This window comes from Eurosta solidaginis, chromosome 4, assembly GCF_040869045.1.
Source record: "Eurosta solidaginis isolate ZX-2024a chromosome 4, ASM4086904v1, whole genome shotgun sequence".
Taxonomy (NCBI): Eukaryota; Metazoa; Arthropoda; class Insecta; order Diptera; family Tephritidae; genus Eurosta; species Eurosta solidaginis.
In genome coordinates this window covers 268309116-268328769 of record NC_090322.1, presented here as the reverse complement: position 1 = coordinate 268328769, position 19654 = coordinate 268309116, and the positions used below count along the sequence as shown (strand labels likewise).

Below are 19654 nucleotides of genomic sequence, written 5' to 3'. Positions count from 1 at the left end.
AGGTGAATATATACCTCGGTTTGGTGTATCGCTAGAAATAACTACTGACCAGAGTGCTCAATTTCGCTCAAAATTGTTTACAGAATTAACAAAGTTATTAGGCATTCATCAAATTACAACGTCAGCTTATCATCCTCAAGCTAATGGCATGGTAGAGCGATTTCATAGACAATTGAAATCTTCTTCAATGGCTACAAATGGAACCAGAGAATGGTATGGTAAGCTATCTTTAATACTGTTGGGCTTGCGATCAACATTTAAAGAAGACATTTCAGCTACGCCGGCTGAAATGGTTCTTGGACAAAATTTACGATTGCCCGCTGAACTTATTGTTCCAACATCTGAAAATTCATCGTCAAATAAAATTTTTTTGTAAATTACGTGAAAAATTTAGAAATGTTCATTCCAGTTTAAATCCTCATAACTCTAATGTGTTTTTTTTTTGTTCCGAAAGAATTACAAACATGCAAATTTCTTTTTGTTCGTTTAATTAATAAGCGTTCTTTACAACAACCGTATGAAGGTCCATACAAGGTATAAAACTATTCCAATTGACAGGATAAAAGCAGCAATTATTGAAAGGTTACCTAACAACTCTAACATTTATCACAATAACAATAGAACAAAAAAGCAAGTCACATTTAATTTCTTTAATAGCTGTGTTTTTTTTAAACGCGTATACGTTTCGTTTGCGCGTGAAAAAAGGCTATCCTCGCTTAGATAATGCTTAGCAGACCCTTGTTGTGTCGTGTTGTAGCGATAATGTTGCTCCCCCGAAGGCTTTGGGGAGTGTTATCGATGTGATGGTCTTTTGCCGGATACAGATCCAGTACGCTCCGGTACCATAGCACCATAAAGGTGCTAGCCCGACCATCTCGGGAACGATTTATGTGGCCACATTAAACCTTCAGGCCATCCCCTCCCTCCCTACCCCAAGTTCCATGAGGAGCTGGGGTCGCCAGAGCCTCGTCTGTTAGTGAAACAGGATTCGTCGCAGATTGGTGAGGTTGAAAATTGGGTTTGGAGAAGCTATATATTGCGCTGGCAACCGGAAGGGTTGCGCTACACAGCCCCTTGAATCAGGTATTTTAGTCGCTCTTACGACAGGCATACCTACCGCGGATATATTCTGACCCCCTAAGCCGCTGAGAGACCCATTTAGCGGCAGTGGTTAAACAATTAGCTACAGCACAGGGTATACCGAAAAGCGGAGTCACAACCATCTGTTGTATTTCTGTGTATAGCATATAGCTGAATCAGTTGTGATAAATAGTGGACGCGCATAGAATTCATAGAATTAGTGTGGAGGGTGAAACATAGACACATATTTCAGTTACATGTGAGTATTATGGGTATTGAAATTTAGTAGTACTAATTTTATGCGTAGCAATTTCAGAGGTGTATTTAAAGTTTGTCGCTTAGCAGTCCATATAAAGTTTAAGTGTAGACGTATATAGATTTGAAAAAAAAAAAAACAACTAATATTAATTCTCTGGAAGGGGGAGTAATGTAGGGGTACCATTATATTAGCCGTGTTTGTTTTTTACACGCGTATATGTTTACGTTTGCGCGTAAAAAAAAACCCTATCCTCGCTTAGATAATGCTTAGGAGACCCATGTAGCGGCAGTGGTTAAATAACTAGCTACAGAACAACAGGGTGTACGTAAAATCGGAGACGCAAAGCTCTGTTGTATGTCTGTGTATAACATATAGCTGAATCAGTTGCGATGAATCAGTACGCATAGAATACATAGAATTAGTGTAGAGGGTGAAACATAGACACATATTTCAGTTGCAGCAATTTCAGAGGTGTATTTAAAGTTTGACGCTTAGCAGTCCATATAAAGTTTAAGCGTAAACGTCTATAGGTGTAAAAAAGACACAGCTATTATACATTTTACCTGTTAACTTTATATACTTTTTGAATTCAGTAATTTATGTTCAATAATTTTATTTTCATTATTTTGAATTTTTAAATATCAAAAATTTTCATTCGGTTAGAAATCATAATCAAATATAAATATACTTTTAGGCGTATATCAATAAGTTTTACTATAAAATATAATAGTGGTTTCAAACAATTCTTTTGAATTTGTTAATACGGTTTCGAATATTACAACAAATGCTACCGCCCAATCATCTATCATCTAAATATGTCTAGCTTCAGCGAGAGATTGATGAATAATGCAAACATTTTGAATTTGTTAGTTCAATTATAGACTTTAAAATGTCTGGCCCAGAAATTGCCAGGTTCCAGAATCTAGAGAATTTGACAAATGAAAACCTCCTTGATTATCATCAGAAGAGTCAGCAGCAAAATTTTATTTGTAGAAATTAGGAAACAAATTGGTTGCCTCTTTTGGAGAATTGGAAGACACGCCATTGTAAGACTGCCGGAATACACGAAGTTGCTCGTTTGGGATTGACGAAATTCCAAAAAACTTTTGGATTCTACGTTATATTTGATTCAAACCCCAGAATGTAACTTTTATTATCTTAATCAAGCTATTGAAATCCCCCATATATTTCTCCCGTAATGATTTATAGTCCGCAATACCAGTTTCACTATTCAACAAATAGTTTATGATAATTTTTTCTAACCTACTATTATGCAACGGTAGCTTAAATGTTCTTTTACGGTATATTCTAATAGCTTATGATTGGTAAAGGAACATTTTAATTTGAAATACGAGTCACCTCTTCGTTTTATGCTTATTAAGGCAAACTTACTCCATATAAAGAAAACCAATTTTTGTCGTAAGAGACGACTAAAATACCAAATAGATTCAAGTGTAGCGCAACACTTTCAGGTTGCCAGCGCAATATATGTATAGCTTCTGCAAACCGAGACTCTGGCGACCCCGAACTCCTCATGGATCTAGGGGGTGGGAGGGCGATATGGCCTAGAAGGTCGCATGTGGTCATAACAAATATTTCCCGAGATGGTCGGGCTTATTACCGGAACGTACCGGATCTGCATCCGGCGAAGGACGATCAACATCGATAACACTCCTCAAGGCCTTCGGGGAGTGTCCTAATCGCTACAACAACAACAACAATCACCATTAAGGTACTAGCCAACCATCTCGGGAGCGATTTATTAGAGACAATTCCAAGAACACTTCTAAAAGCCAATATATAAATAGTGTGAAACAATTTAATGTGCTCGACAAATTTCTGTACAATCGGTATATGGGTAGGCTCGATCTGAGCTAAAAGATATCCCTATAGCTTTTTGGAATTCGGTTCTAATAATAAACCCACTTGCGTGAATTTTAATAACAAAGGTTCCCGATTTCTGGACAACTCAGTTGAGTTTTTCGCCGATGTTTTGAAATCCAACTTTGAAGACCCTACTGTGGTTCCGAACCTGCTTCCTGGTGTTTTTGAACGATTAGACTTTGAATCTCTTTCAGTCTCCAAACTCTATGTGAGTAATGCCATGTTCACACTAAAGCCGTCGCTGAAACGCGACAGTGATGATGTCTGCGCTTTTGTAATTTATCTCTGTCTTCAGGTATCTTAATTGGTAGGTTCGATAACTCGTGGTTTTTGTTGATGCTATTACATCGGCTTCTTAAAGGCTTTTGACAGTCCCTCACCATATCCACCATATTATATAAGCTTGAGTGTATTATTGGCTTCCACTCTGTATTCTGCCTAACGAATAGCCTCATGTGCATTGAAATTGAAAATATTAGGTCTCGCACCTTTGTCCCAACATCTGGAGTACCACAGGGCAGTATTCTTGATCCTCTCCTGTTTGTGCTTTGCATTAATGATATTGGTTTCTGCTTCAAAAACTCCAGTTACCTCCTCTATGCTGACGATCTTAAACTCTGCCGTATAATGAATTGCCCTTCGGATGCCTCCCTTCTGCAAAACGACTTTAGTGTTCTGGTTGACTGGTGCCATACCAACAATCTTTTCCTCAATATAAAAAAATGCTTCACTTTGTCATTCTCGAAATCATTCCGCTCCCATTCCTCATCCTATGTTTGTCTATGACTCATTGCAGGCTATTTGGACAATCCAGCTCTCCTTGCCAATATACCGTTTAATGTGCCCCATTCCTACTGTTTTATTTGTCTACTATTCGGGCCAATTACTATTTATTTAATCCAATATTTTCGCTACACAACCCCTTGAATCATTCCGAGCCCCTATCCCGCTGGTGGTATAAATAAGACCTTGTCGGTAACAACAGCTGTAGGAAGTGTGGGCTGCGCGAAGTGTGTTGAGCACGTTCTGTGTTGCGCTAGCGAGGTCAAGGCTTCAGCTACAAGGGGCAGCAATCAATATTTGTGATTACGGAGTTATACCATACGTATGAGTTCCTAACTGGAAGCTGCAACTTTGACGGATGCGTGCAAATGTGTAAAAAACATCGATGTTGATGGTCCTGTGCCGGATGCAGATTCTCCTTTTCTCTTTTTTGTCATTCCCTCTCCCTCTTAAAAACTCTATCTTCCACATATTTGTGGTTTGGTTTAGCTTGTGTACACTAATTAGGTACATCTTAACCTTGCAGTGAGTGGAAATTTGTTTACACATAAATGTTCCACGTTTTTCTAAGGGCGGCAGCTACTTTTCACATAAGGACACCACCAGTTCTAAGATTGGTTTTTTGCTTTCTGGCATTAGAAAAAACTTCGCGAGTTTTTAGTTTTGGCCGGTAATTTTTTTAGATCATCAAAGCTCAACAATTAATTACCCATATCATTTTTAAAATGTGTTAATCGATGAGTTTTCATTTGGGTTCGTTGACGAAAATCGTTTCCACAAATATCGCATAGATATGGCTTTTTGCCAGAATGTCGATAATTGTGTATACGAAAGGATTGTTTATTTTGAAACGATTTATCACAGATCTGACAATAATGCGGTTTCTCTTTAAGATGAACGGCACGCTCGTGATTTTCGAGAGCATCACTAGTAGTGTATGTTTTATCACATAGAGCACATGGTACTCTCCCATCAGACGTATGTGTGCGCAAATGCTCAATAAGCCATTTCTTAACAGCAAAGCTTTCACCACAAATGCCACACACTCGCGTCTTCTTCCCAATTAAATGTAGACCCTTATGTTTCTTCAGTTCGCTTTCATCTAAAAAAGCTACGGGGCATTGGGGGCATTGAAAGTGTTCTTGTGCTTTTATTTCGCTTTGATGTGAATCCAACACATGTTCTTTGAGGCTGCGCAGATGTCGATAGCTCTTGTCACAATAATCGCATAAAAATGGTGTACTACCCAAGGCATGCACCTGATTTACATGGTCCGTAAGTTCGGCATTTTTGGCAAAACCTTCGTTACACTGTGGGCACCTATATTTTTCTTTTTTTATTACCTTTGGAGGTTTTGTTATTCGGCTTTTTTGTTTTTGAATAACTTTGTCTTTAACCTTATTTTTCTCCACTTCTTTGTCCTCAATTACTTTTTCCTCAGCTCTCTTGTCGTCAGCATCTACTTCGACAAGATCTCTGTCGCTTCCATTAGATATTGACGGCGGTGATGGTGAAAAAGGGTCAACAGTGTCATTATTTAATTCTACATAATCTAAATTAGCCACCGATGTTTCAAAAAATGTTTCCTCATTTTCCGCAGTTGCATCATGTAACTGAAAATATTAATATTATGTTATGACAGTATTAAATAGATTTATAAATAAATAAACAGAAATTATGGGTAATTATATACGTGAGCATGACACTCTTAATACACGTCTTAATCGGGAGGGGTGTCAAAAGACGCGTTTTGGTGATATGATCGCGGTCCCGAAAATGAAAAACAACAAATTTTTAGTCGTTCAAAGGGCTTAAGTGCAGAATACATACATATGTGAAATTAAAAAAAAATTATATGAGTATCGGTAGTGGTGTTTATGGTGAGTTTAACCGCATAATTTTTTTTTGGTGCAAATAATAACTAGGGGTAATTCCACGTCAAAAGGTAAATTTTAGATCTTTTTAAACAAAATATCTTTGAAACTATTGAGTCAATCTTGAAAATTGTAATGTCTTTAGATAGGTAATAAAACAAGGTTTTGTTTGATATATAAAACATCTATATTTAGAAGAAATTTCTATAATAAAATTATGTTTTTATGGGAAAATGATTGCTAACTTATCATAAATCGAATGATAAGTCGAAAAAATGTGTTATTGACAAAATATTTTAATACTATCGTGTTGACGATAATTTCATTACCTTTAATTTGGTATATATATCTTTATATTAGCAGGTATAACTTGATTATTTAGGGGCGAAAAACGAAGGTGTGATATGAGTTCAATTGTTTTTATCGATGTAGGTATATATATGATGTTATTTATGTACATATGTATGGGTTTATGCATTGTATTAATTAATTGCAAAAATACATAATGTATAACATGCTAATTTTTTATTGCTAAAATATACGTCAAAATTAAACTATTTAAAATTTTGCATTCGTGAACAAGCTGATATTACCTTATAACTCTTATGTTTATTGTTATGTATTTTCTTGGCAACTCTAGAATAAAGCTTTTAATAACTATAAAAAGCCCGTTATTATCAAAAGTTGAATTTAATTGTGCGTGATAACATGGATAACTTAAACTTATTAAAAATATTTAAAATCTTCGGTTGTAACGAAAGTGGTCCATTAACAAGAGATGAACTAGCAGCTCTTCAGGAGTGGGGTTTGGTGCCTTATGAAGGTACATATTTATGTGCAGAGGGCCATGAAATGAAATTGGTCGAGTGCGCCCAGAACATTAACGGTTTTTTGGAGGTGAGTTTTTATTTTAGTTTTCTTGTTGCCGGTGTCGGATCGGTTAAGTGTACTACGCAGAAGGACATCACCGTGGCGGTAGCCACGGTTATACCACACACCCGGACTTGGCATGGCGTAGCCCAGGGTTATTTTTTATAAGCATGGCCGAAGGCCGCCTATGCAGAAAGGTGTTTTACGCAGAATTACTGTGCATGGCGCAGCCGGTGTTGGATCGGCTAAGAGTGTTCTACGCAGATTTACTGTGCATGGCGTAGCCGGTTTTGGATCGGCTAAGGGCTATTTTTAATAATAATTTGTAGACTAAGTACACTAGGTTATAAGAAAGCTAATATAATATATATGTTTAAAATTTGTAGACTAAGTTAACTAGGTTAAAAGGGAGCTGTGTTTAATATAGGAATAGATAAGACTAGCTTTACATAGTTTTAGTTAAGCCTCTTTTGAAAAAAATAAAATTTAAAAAATTTCCACCAAAAAAGAGCTTTTTCAAATTTTTGGTAAATAAAGACTAGAAAAGTTAAAGATATATATACATCAGATGAAAAGTATTTTTATAAGTATTTGTATTTGTATTTGTATTTATTAGGCAATTCATCCCAGCACAACAATTTGGCAAAAATTATTTTACAGTGCTAGTCGGTAAAAGGCATAAAATAGGAACAATTTAAACTTGAAACTTAAAGCTAATGACTATGGCTAAGAAAAGGTTACAATAAATAATATATTTAATAAACAGTAAATAAATAAAATAAACGAATGATAGAGTACATTTGTTAAAAGAAATCAGTATTTTAATTGTCTAGGTTATTATAGAAACTTGTTAATTCTTTATTGAAGAGCAGAGCATTGCTTATAAGCCTAAGTCTAGAAGGGAGCGAGTTCCAAAGACGTATGGAAGTAATGAAGAACTGGCGATCAGATATTAGCATACGATGTCTGAAGTGGGTAAGGAGAACAGATCTAGACGACTGGAGAAAATTTAGCCTCCGATACAAATAGTCAGGTTCCTTCATATATATTAATTTATGTAGCGTAGTGAGCGTTTTAAGTTTAATAAGGTTATCGAAAGAAATGTTTAGCAACCTGTAAGCATGATGAGAGACGTGGTCAAGTTTTTTCAACCCATAGACGTATCTAGCAATGTTGTTATAAACAACACTAAGTTTCCTATTACATAAATAGTCACAATTAGAGTAAACCTCACAACCATAAAGCAGCGTAGGTATTAAGTACGCTTTTGCTATTAGTAGACGAATATGTAACGGAGTAAAATATTGTGTAAGCCACAGTGTACGAAGCATCCCATACACTCTTCCCACTGTGCGGAAGATGTGATCTTTCCATGTCAAGGTTTTGTTAAAAACTACACCTAGATTTTTTGCCGTGTCAACGTATTCTATAATAGTGTTGTCTAAAATTAAATTTTCCATTCCACTTTTATCTAGTGACCTTCTATGAATGACTATACATTTCGACTTCTTAGGGTTAAGACATAGGCCGTTCATAGAAGCCCACGTACCAATTTGACATAAATCGTAATTTAAGTTATTAATACATGAACTGGTACGATCACTAGGACAGCACATATACAATTGTACGTCGTCAGCATAAATGTGAATATTACAATACTTGAGAACACCAGGCAAATCGTTTATATACAAAACAAATAACAGGGGACCAAGGATTGAGCCTTGTGGGACTCCTCTTAAAACACTGACGAAGTCAGACTTTCTGCTACCAACACTTACTGCCTGAGTTCGGTCGGCCAAATACGATCTGCTGAGGGCTGTTGCACAGTTGGAGAAATTAAATAGGTTGTCCAGCTTCTTGCAGAGAACGGTGTGGTCGACCGAGTCAAACGCTTTTGAATGGTCGAGAAGAGTCAGGAAAGCAGTAAAATTTTTGTCAACTTGTTCTCGAATATCCTCTATCACCGATAGGAGCGCCGTTTTACAGCTACGATTTGACCTGAATCCAGACTGGGAATCTGTGAGGTTATTATCCTGCACATAAGAATAGCTATAGGTCTATACTCCTTGTTTTGCTTGGGGATTAGGATTGCCTTAGCAACTTTCCAACATTTGGGAAATACACAGGACGTCAGCACAGAGTTAACCAAGTAGGTTAAGTGAGGAAGGATTTAGGAAGAATTATTTAAAAATTTCGGACATATACCATCGAACCCCATAGCATTAGACTTTACTGAAAGAATGGCTTGAACGACATCACAATCATCGATACTAGCAAACTCAAGAGGACCACAATCAACATTAGCGCGAATACAATAATTGTCAGCACATATATTGTCAGTTGAGATTGGCAGATTTACAAAATTTATATTTATCTCGTTAATGTCTACATCAGGGAGGACAGAAATATCGCATTTGGATTTTCCGATACCAATATGTTTAATCGACTTCCAGGTTTCCTTCGAACTCAAAGCAGCACTAAACTTGTTATTATAAAATTTCTGCTTTGCTGACCTAATGGCTTTGTTTGCAGCGATCCTAGCTGTTTTGAAGCAGTTGCGAGCCTCCAGGGTTTTGTATGTTTTCCATGGTGAGTAAGCAAGGTTACGCTGGTGAATTAAGTGTTTTATATTGGCACTAAACCAAGGGGTATTATTGTGTGCAGCAGCCTTGAGTTTCACTGGCACATGGTTGTCGAAAAGCCTGGCACCTGGTACTGAAAAAATTGTCCGTTTATGAGAGGTGTCCGCTTAAGGGAGGTGTCCGTTAGGAGAGAGTACACTTTTTTTGTTGTTGTAGCGATAAGCTTGCTCCCCGAAGGCTTTGGAGAGTGTTATCTGTATTCTGCACTTGTTCCGTTCAAAGGATATTAACCTACCAACTACCCCGGGTGAAGCATAGTATATTTGAACAGAACACATTTCTGCGGTGGCGGCCTTTGGTCGCGCTTATAGATGATTGCCCTGGCCGTTTCGCCAATCAATGGGGTGGGATCAAAATGAAATCCATGCAAAATCTCTTAGATTTCACAATTTTTCTGTGAACAACAACCATATGAAAAGTTTAAATTTCTTTTGCAAATATCTCTTTACAGCCCCAAATTGTATCATATATTTTTTTGGGATTCGCACTTCAGAGTCCAAAACGTGTCTTTTCACACTCCTCCCGACATTTTTGGATGTGTATTAAGAGTGTCATGTCCTATAGAATTACCAAATTAAATATGTATCTTAGTTTGTACCTGAAATTCACATGCCTGAACCGAATGATACATGGGTTGTTTATCTTCAATCTCTTCAAAATGTGTCTCGACTTTGATATTTCCACTACAACTAAGAACGGTATGCAACTTTTCGGCACTTTGTTGTGCACGCCTGCGGAAAATAGCAAAGGTATAAAGCTTATTGTAGCAAGCAAGGCACACATTTTCTGGGTAGTTGCGAACAGCCTGATTTAACGCGTTACTTGTGGAAAAAACATCTACATTGATACTGACGAGCTGGTGCAATTCCGGATCGTTGGTTAGGTTGAAATACAAGTTCTTTGATTTTGATACATCATGTGCATGACAGTCGCTTGCTGTACACTCTGTACAATAATTTAATTGCTTTAAACACGTACGACAGTGTTCCTTCACATTACTTTTGGTTAACAGAGACATATTTTATTGAACTTATATATTTTGGAACCCAATTGTTCTCTATCAACGCTAGAGCTGGATTTCGATTCGATTCTTAATCGATCTTTTTTTAGAAATGAATCGATTTTTTTTAAATAGTTCGATTCTTTAGGTATCGAAGTTTTCATCACTATCGTCTTTACAGATGCTTGAGGAAATACATATTCTGTAATTTTTGCTTTTATAAATTTAGCTTTATTGTGTTGGTGGTATGAAGTTGTGTTCAGTACGAAATTAATACCACAGTTTTAGATTCTAGAAGCCAATTGAAAGTGACTGAATGGGAATTCAATCTTATAAATAATCCAAAGATTCGCAGATCTGTTGTCTGGAACTATTTTAGTCAAGTTCATGGCGATTCTGCGAAATGCAAATGGTACAGAAAAAAATGCAAAACAGGTGGAAATACAACCAATTTGTTAAATCGCTTGAAACACGCACATCCAACGTTGATGGAAATGTCTTCATCAACAGCTCTTTTAGAATCCTTTTTTGAACCTAATAACAACAACATAAGGAAGTCTCAGCCTGTAGATGAGCGAAAAAACTGAATTGTGCTTTAATTAGTATGATTGCCACAGATATGAAACCCTTTAGGATTGGCGAAGGTAACGAATTCAGATCTCTTACACAATGGTTGGATCCTCGGTACGTTTTGCCTCAACGAGTAACATTAAGAAAGACACATTTAACAAATATATAAAATTAATACTTTTTATGATATAGACAGCAGCAAACACGATAACACAAATTGCCGTATGTTGTCAATTGAAAGTTCCGTATACCTCATTGATTAAAAACTGCAAACGGTTACTGAGAACATGTTATCTTACGTATGTAATAAATAATTTAATTTTTTATGACGCTGAACATAGATCGATTCTAATGCCATAAACAAAGCGAGAACATTATACATATTCAGACCAATTCTAAATATTCTCGCGGAATTTTGTTCTCGCGGATTTTTTTATTCCCGCGGAAAAATTCCTCCAATTCTGTTCTCCTAGGGAGAACAATAATTGGGGAATAGGAATTTCGAATTTTCGAAGTCAGCTGTTTTGTCAATTGAAATTTCGTTGCACATTTCTTATTTTGTTTAAAAAATTGAAAAGTTTAATTATTGTTGCAAATTTGTTGGAAATTAAGAAATAAAATATAAACATTACACAGTATTTATTGCATTTCATGTGGTATTCACTGAAATGAGTAATGAATTGGTGCCACAGCAACATCAACAGCGGAATATAAGAAGAAGACGGCCGCATAACACAAATCTGCCGGAGTTGCCTGCTTTCATTCAGCAAAGCAATTTTCTGGCGGCCAAGTTGAGTTGAATTCGTCCTTCATCATATGCCAAAATCTATTTAAGCCTTATTAAAAAATCCTTGCGCAATTTCTGGATGGCTGCATCAAATTTGTATACCAAGAGCTCTACCGTTGCTTATGATATACTTTTCGACTTAAAATAAAGAATATTGTGGTTGTAGTTGTTGTTGTATTAACAGTGAGAATATTGTGGTAGAATATAAATACATCTTTTAGCACAAATTTGTACAAACAAGTGTTCTTTCTTAAAATAACCAATTTCCTTTAACTATTTTGATGCATTCCCTTTAATTTAACAAGTGAAAAAACTCCTATGAAATGGCAGAGAAATCTCCCTCTCCCTCACATTCATAATACCTACTTTTCTCCCATAACCGGTTTCCGCTTTTTCGAACATTGTTCAGAATAGGAGGAAAGGGAGAAGTGAAAAAACTCACAAGGAATTTTTATTTAGAATACGAGGAATGGGAGAAGGGGAGAAGGGAGAAAACTCGCACGGAATTTTCGTTTAGAATTGGGCTGATTGTAATAATAACCCTTAAAAAATGCGAGTACTCCATAAATATTGTAAGGAATACTCCTTTAGGAGTATAGGAGTGTTCCAAAACTAATCTGTATTCATACAAAAATGTGCTCCAATTAACATTGCAATGTCCTAGGAGAGGAGTAGGTGATCCCACTCTCGCTTTGTTTGTGAGTATTCCATAGAGTACATACGTGAGAGTACTTTCCAAAGTACTTTCACTGTAGTACTCCATGGAGAACCCACAGAGGATCATATGCCAAAGTACTAAAGAGGAATTGTGTCGGAAAGAATTATCGGAGTGAATTTAATTTAAAATGAAAGTAAATGAAGAGGGGCAATACAACTTTTATATTTTATACTAAGAATATTCTTATGTTATTTAACATTTGCGTGAATAAACTAATATTTCTCTATACTATGTACACATAAAACCAGTGCGCGGTTGGATTTTATCAGAGTTGCCATAGTGAAATTTTATTATCAGTTATTTGTATGCAATATTTTACTTTTGGCAACTCTGTTCGATCGTCATCGTGTCGTGATCACGGTCGTTAAAAAACGAGCAATCGTAAGCAAGTACACTGTTACAAAGAAAAAGCAAAATTTAAATAAACTTTGTTTGGTTCTATTTAATCGATTTTTCTACGATCGAATCGAATCCAGCTCTAATCAACGCCACAACAAATAATTGAAAAAAATCCAGATAAAGATGATAGTGGTAAAACGCTGATTTGTCATCGATTTTTTTGTTATCGCATTGCGATGGATTTACCAATTATTTTTGGCAGGTTTAAAACACTTAGGCAAGGTGCACATGAGGCTGCGCGTATTGAACGCTGCAGGCGAAATCTGTACTCTTTGATGTAGAACACATGTACTTGAATATAGAGCTGCACACGAGGCGTAAGCTGCATGAAGGCGACAAAGCATTAAAGCTTCATGTAAACAGGAAGAACAAGACGTTTGTTTACATTTTTTTGTATGCAAATTTGTGTGATTAGTTAGATGTTATTTTAGTTAATGAAAGTGCGTGAAAGGTATATTACCAAAGCGAAAAAGAGTACTCAACGCATTAAAAGCTTGGTTAGACATTGCTGAAGCGATTAAAAGGCTAAAAAGTGTTGGTGAAATCACTTTTTTCTCTAGTCCGCGGTGGTGTAAAGTTGCCTTTCTTAATTTGGCTTAAGTGCAGTATACGGACAATTCCAAAATCAAAAAATGAAGTATGAGGATTGATAGACATGGTCAAGGTGAGTATAACTACACAATTTTGTTTGTGGGCAAATGACAATAACAGGAGTTATTAAGGGTCAAAGTTCATATGAAGCATTTTTTTAAATCTAAATTTCTCTTTAAGTAATGAACCGATTTTTTTTCATTGTATAGGTAGTAAAATTACCTTTCATTTGATATGCTGTTTGTATTCCTATCCCGTAAAATACTTAAAAAATTCGATGTTCGATGTTTAAAAGTGCTATAATTACCAAGTAAATTACGCATATTTATTTGTACATATGTATGTATGTGTATGTATATTGAAAAAAAGCCAGTACGACCTTATTGCCATTTTCAAAACATGGTTGTCGTAATTTTATTAGGATGTACCTAAAAACGCGCAAAAGAGTGCGTACCGTGGCATGTTGCCACGGTTCAGGCAACCACCCGGACTTGTCATGGCATAGCCCAGGGTTATTTAAATAAGCGCGGCCGAAGGCCGCCAACTCGGAAAGGTGTTCTGCACATAAAGGAAACAAATAACAAGTGTTATGCGCAGAATTACTGTTAATTTGCCAAAAATTAAGTTTTGGTATACCAGGAACAGGACAGTTGGTATTGCATTGATGGGACTAAGGATATTATATATAATTTTAAATGAAAGCTTAAATTATTTCCCATCTACCAAAGTATATTTTCATATATTTAATACAGCAATTAAATTTAAAATAAATTAAGTTTTTAAAAATTTTGATGTTTTTTAAAAAATTATATTATTTCAGGAAATTCTTTGCAGTTATATACTTAAGATATACATCAAATGAAAGGTATTGGAAATACATACATATCCAACCACGTCAAAATTTTGAAGATTCAATACTTTAGAAGTAATTTAGGTTAAAAAAAAAAGCTTATTTTGAACTTTGACCTTTAATAACTTTTGTTGTTGTTGTTGTTTGCCCAACAAAAAAAATAAACCGTTATGTTTCTTTTATTAATACCTGTCGATCTCAATTTTTCGTTGTTTTATATCAGCATTGTCCGTATACTGCACTTGTTCCCTTAATTTACAAAGGCACGGGGATGCAAACAAAATTGAATACCTATTTTTGGTAATAGTCTAGATGAGGGGTCGACTGCTAATACGCTACCAAAAATATCGAGAGAGGTGTCAAAAGACGCGTATTAATCTCGGGAACAATAACCCCAAGGCAAAAAAGAAGAAGGAAAAGAAAAATGTTATCTCTGTCCGGAGATATTTGCAGTTGAAGTTGGCGATTTTCATGTGGTTGTTGTTGTGTTCGTACCCACCAAAAAAATTGTGCATCACCGTGGCGGATTATTAATACTGATGTCAAGACGCGTCGTTTGACACCTCTCTCGATATTTTTGGTAGCGTATAAGCAGTCGACCCCTAAACTAGACTATTACCCTATTTTTTTGTAGCAGTGCTTCGCCCCATCCAATAGGTCTGACCAATCACAAATTGTCTTCAATGTCCTCCAACAGGAGTCCAGGGAAACTTGCTGTTTCAACAGGGGTGTTAAGAGACGTTAGTTCCCCATTACAATTGAAGAGATGGTTGGTGTCATGTGGGGGCTAGGAGCGCAACCCTTAAGGCACTGTCAGTGCAATTTATAGCTTCTCCAACCCAATTAATTGTCAACCTCACCTACCCGTTTCCGAATCATGTTTCTTTAGTATCAGAGGCTCTGGCGACCCCAACTTCCTCATGGATCTAGGAGATGGGTTGGCGGCATGGCCTAGAAGGTTTCATGTGGTCATACCAAATCATTTCCGAGATAGTCGGGCTAGTACTAGTACCCTAATGGTGCTTGTTGCCGGAACGTGCCGGATCTCCATCTGACAAAACAAACAACATCGGATAATACTCCCCAAAACCATCGGGGAGTGTGCTTATCGCTACAACAATAACAGCAAAAATACGGCATAGTAAATCTCCATACGTTAATATCCGTCTTTTGACACCTCACTCGAAAAATTAGGGTGGGGCTCCCAAACTAATAAATTTAAATTTAATTATTGCTCTTGAAAAAAAATTAAATTTCATATTTTTATGAATTTTCTTGAAAAATTTATTTCGTTCTGGAATAGGTAAAATGCACTATGCATGCTGCCCACTCAAATTCAACCCAAACACCACTTATGATTAAAAATCTCAGAACCAAACCTACTGATTAATATTGTTTTGTTCATTTTCCGGCAGTGGATAATTATTGTTTTCGTTATACCTTGTCAAATTTGGTTTAACTTTGTGTCACTTTTCGTTCTCTAGGAACGTTTTAGTGGCCGTAGTGTAACTCGCTCCACCTACCATACTGGAGTTTCTGGGTTCACGTAACAACATAAGAAAATGTAGGAAAAGTCGTTTCAATTTTGTTAGTTAGTAGTGGCTGCCGAGAAGTTTCTAGGTAAGATCCACCAATTTGTAGGAGAAATTAAAAACTGTTACGACGCAAATTGGAAGAAAAGGTCAGCCCAAATCTCTTCGGAGGTGAATCGCGCCAGCTATTTATTTATTATTACTGAGACCGTCATTGCATTATACATCGAATACTACCGACCTTGAGTCGCAGCGCGGGGTGGCTATTTGCATCGCACACAGTACATATTTAAAAACCTATTTCTCCAGTAGTCTCGTAATAGATCAGCGGATCGAAACTCAGGATTGTCCAAGGTAGTAAATTTTATGCGAATGAATAAAATTATTCTGACCGCCAACAGCTGGAGATAGAGAAGAGGAAGGCCTATACTTTCTTTGGAGGATCTAGTTGATAATTATGGTGTCGGACATGACCAGCCCCTCGGTGATTAATTCTAGACTTTTAAAAGCCGTTAAATACAGCATCTTGCTATGCTAATTGCTGTCTACAATAAAATACTCATATCATTTTTAAGGTGTGTCAAGCGATGTGTTTTCATTTGAGTTCTTTGTCGAAAGTCTTTTCCGCAAATATCGCATAGATAAGGTTTCTTGCCAGAATGCCGATAGTTGTGGATACGGAAGGATTGCTTATTTTGCAGGTGTTTATCACAGATCTGACAATAATGTGGCTTCTCTTTAAGATGGACGGCACGCTCGTGATTTTCAAGACCATCGCTAGTGGTATAAGTTTTATCACACTGAGAGCACGGTATTCTCCCATCGGAAGTATGTGTGCGCAAATGTTCAATGAGCCATTTCTTGACTGCAAAACCTTCACCACAAATTCCGCACACGCGTGTCTTTTTCCCTGTCAAGTGTACGGCTATATGTTTTTTACAATCAGTCTCATCTAAAAATGCTGTTGGGCATTGGGTGCATTGGAAGTGTTTTTGCGCTTTTATTTCAACTTGATGCGAATCTAATATATGCTCCTTAAGAGTGCGCAAATTTCGGTAACTCTTGTCACAATGATCGCATAAAAACGGTGTACTGCCCAAGGCATGCACCTGATTTACATGGTCGGTAAGTTCGGAGTTTTTGACAAAATCTTCGTTGCACTGTGGACATCTATATTTGTTTTTCGTTATTATCTTTGGAGGCTTTGACTTTCGCGTGTTTGATTTTGTGACCTCTTTTACAATATTTGGTTTAGCAATCCCTTTCTTCAAAGCATCTCTATAAACAACTTCTTTTTCTACAGCATTCATATCCTCATCTTTGTTTTCCTCTTCTTCAGAAAAATCTCTACCACCTATACTATCTGATATCGATTGTGCAGATGGGGAAAAGGGATCACCGGTGTCATCATTTAATACTGCATCAGCTAAAGTAAGAGCGGATGTTTCAAAAAATGTTTCCTCATTTTCTGCGGTTGCATCATGTAACTGTAAAATTGAAATTTTATTTTAAGCCAGCATCTTATTTGGGTATCAGTCTAGTTGAGGGGTCGACTGCTAATACGCTACCAAAAATATCGAGAGAGGTGTCAATAGACGCTTATTAATCTCGAGAACAATAATCCGATGGCGGAAAAGAAAAAATTTATCTCTGTCCGGAGATATTTGCAGTTGAAGTTGGCGATTTCCATGTGGTTGTTGTTGTGTTCGTACCCAAAAAAAAAAATTGTGCATCACCGTGGCGGTAGCCACGGTTATACCACAGACCCGGACTTGGCATGGCGTAGCCCAGTGTTATTTTTTATAATCGCGGCCGAAGGCCGCCAACGCAGAAAGGTGTTCTGCGCAAAAATACTATGGATCCCACCTCCGGTTTCGGAGGTACCCGCGGGTCTTTTTTCGGTTTTTCGTTAATATCTTTTGAACGCGTTAAAATTTTTATTTTCCGCCTTCGATTAATAATACTGATGTCAAGACGCGTCGTTTCACACCTCTCTCGATATTTTTGGTAGCGTATTAGCAGTCGACCCCTCAACTAGACTATTACCTTTATTTGTAAATATTTACCTGAAATTTGCTAGCCTGACTCAATATTCCTGCAGTCATATTTTCGTCTACATCATCTCCGGACTCCTCAAAATGTACTTCCACTTTTATATTTTTACAATTAAGAACAGTGCGTAACTTCTGAGCGCTTTCTTGCGCTTGCCTGCGGAAAATAGCAAAGCTATAAAGCTTATTGTAGCAAGCAATGCACACATTTTCTGGGTAATTATGAACTGCGGCATTAAACGTATCACTATCGAAAGAACTATCCACATTGATATTAATTAGATCTTGCAACTCTGGATCATTGCTGATGTTAAAGTGTAAGTTCTTTGATTTTTGAACATCATCTATGTGGCATTCAGTTGTTTTACTTTCTGTACCACTATATAAGCGCTTTAAACACGTGCGACAGTGCTCTTTTAAATTAGTTTTGGTTAAGACCGACATATCAACTAACTTTATTTTACCAGCCACTTCAAACAAAGTTATATAGATTCTATAACTTTTAGATTTTTTATCATTGTTTACTATATAGTTTGGCAGCTTAAGTAGAGGTTATGTTGCGAATAGGGTGGAAGGCAGTGGACTAGGCAGTCGTATGTCATATAATGAAGGAATGGTGTTCGGAGATTTTTCAAAGTTAAAAAAAAAAAATGATAAAAGCTTTAATATGAATAAAACTATTGTTTTAATAACAACAAAAACGTCATATATATTCTGTATACATAAATTTGTAAGGATTATCTCACATTAAAATTTGAATTAAATAATCTAAAGTTTTGTTTTGAAACTGAGTCGAGAACTGTGCGTGTGAATGTGCGAATTTTCACCGATCAGCTGTTAGTTGCGCTACTTGGTAAAATTTACAATGTTTTTTATAATATAGAACCAAAACAACTAAAGGCCTCCTGCGATTTACAACGAGATTGAGTGAATTTTTGTATGTGTGCTTGTCGGGTATTTGACGCTTGCCCCGCGGCTATCAAATAAGCCATCAATCAACATTTGCATTGAGAAACCGTAGTGTTCGGACGTGGATATGTCGTCATCGGATGATGATTTTTTTTTACTTGCAACTACAGGAGTTTTATGAAATGATAAAAAAATTAATAAAAATTTGGGGTAATTGTGCAGTTTAGGGGCCCACCCTAAAATTGGGCCTTTTTTTGAGTGAGGTATCAAAAGACGCGTATTCACGTCTATATCAAGAATCCGAGGAAGTTAACTTTTTTTACCCTTTCAAAAGATAATAACGAAAAACCGAAAAAAGACCCTCGGGTACTTCCGAAACCGGGGGTGGGATCCATAGTATTTTTGAGCAGAACACCTTTCTGCGTTGGCGGCCTTCGACCACGCTTATAAAAAATAACCCTGAGCTAGGCCATGCCAAGTCCGGGTGTGTGGTATGGCTAGCAAATTTCAGGTAAATATTTACAAATAAGGGTAATAGTCTAGTTGAGGGGTCGACTGCTAATACGCTACCAAAAATATCGAGAGAGGTGTGAAATGACGCATGTACAATTTTTTTGTGGGTACACCACAAACACAACCACATGAAAATCGCCAACTTCAAATGCAAATATCTCCGGACAGAGATACAATTTTTCTTTTCCCCCTTCGGATTATTGTTCTCAAGATTAATACGCGTCTTTTTATACCTCACTCTTGGCCCAACTTTAGGGTTGGGCCCCTAAACTGCACTACTATCAAATTTGGCAATAGTCTAATTGAGGGGCGGACTGCTAATACGCTACCAAAAATATCGAG

At 36.7% G+C, this 19654-nt stretch overlaps 2 protein-coding genes and 1 long non-coding RNA gene across 4 annotated transcripts in view; 1 reads left to right on the top strand and 2 right to left on the bottom strand.

Annotated features, from left to right (window-relative positions):
* Window positions 1–327: 327 nt before the first annotated feature.
* On the bottom strand, window positions 328–10463 carry LOC137251439 (zinc finger protein 596-like). Of its 2 annotated transcripts, XM_067786032.1 has the most exons (3): window positions 10195–10228; window positions 9991–10123; window positions 328–5619 (listed from the first exon to the last, which is right to left on the bottom strand). In XM_067786032.1, exons 2-3 carry the CDS (start codon window positions 10021–10023, stop codon window positions 4708–4710), a joined length of 945 nt encoding a protein of 314 aa, XP_067642133.1. In that variant the 5' UTR covers window positions 10024–10123; window positions 10195–10228; the 3' UTR covers window positions 328–4707. The 2 variants fall into 2 exon arrangements, with proteins under 2 accessions (XP_067642133.1, XP_067642132.1); XM_067786031.1 differs by having other exon boundaries at window positions 9991–10463.
* A 2616-nt stretch (window positions 10464–13079) lies between these two features.
* The window catches only part of LOC137251444 (uncharacterized), a 124479-nt gene continuing 117904 nt past the window's right edge, over window positions 13080–19654 (top strand). The window contains exon 1 of the long non-coding RNA XR_010953247.1: window positions 13080–13530. This is a non-coding gene — a long non-coding RNA (uncharacterized lncRNA). The remainder of the gene's footprint in view (window positions 13531–19654) is intronic.
* On the bottom strand, window positions 13825–18397 carry LOC137251441 (zinc finger protein 182-like). Its single transcript, XM_067786034.1, has 2 exons — window positions 17906–18397; window positions 13825–17326 (listed from the first exon to the last, which is right to left on the bottom strand). Exons 1-2 carry the CDS (start codon window positions 18332–18334, stop codon window positions 16385–16387), a joined length of 1371 nt encoding a protein of 456 aa, XP_067642135.1. The 5' UTR covers window positions 18335–18397; the 3' UTR covers window positions 13825–16384.

Bases quoted from the DNA above. Each gene is read 5' to 3' on its own strand.
- LOC137251439 (XM_067786031.1), bottom strand. From the start codon at position 10,410: ATGTCTCTGTTAACCAAAAGTAATGTGAAGGAACACTGTCGTACGTGT. The intron at 5,620-9,990 runs GTACAAACTAAG...TAATATTTTCAG, and splicing joins TTCAGGCATGTGAATTTCAG to TTACATGATGCAACTGCGGA.
- LOC137251441 (XM_067786034.1), bottom strand. From the start codon at position 18,334: ATGTCGGTCTTAACCAAAACTAATTTAAAAGAGCACTGTCGCACGTGT. The intron at 17,327-17,905 runs GTAAATATTTAC...TCAATTTTACAG, and splicing joins GTCAGGCTAGCAAATTTCAG to TTACATGATGCAACCGCAGA.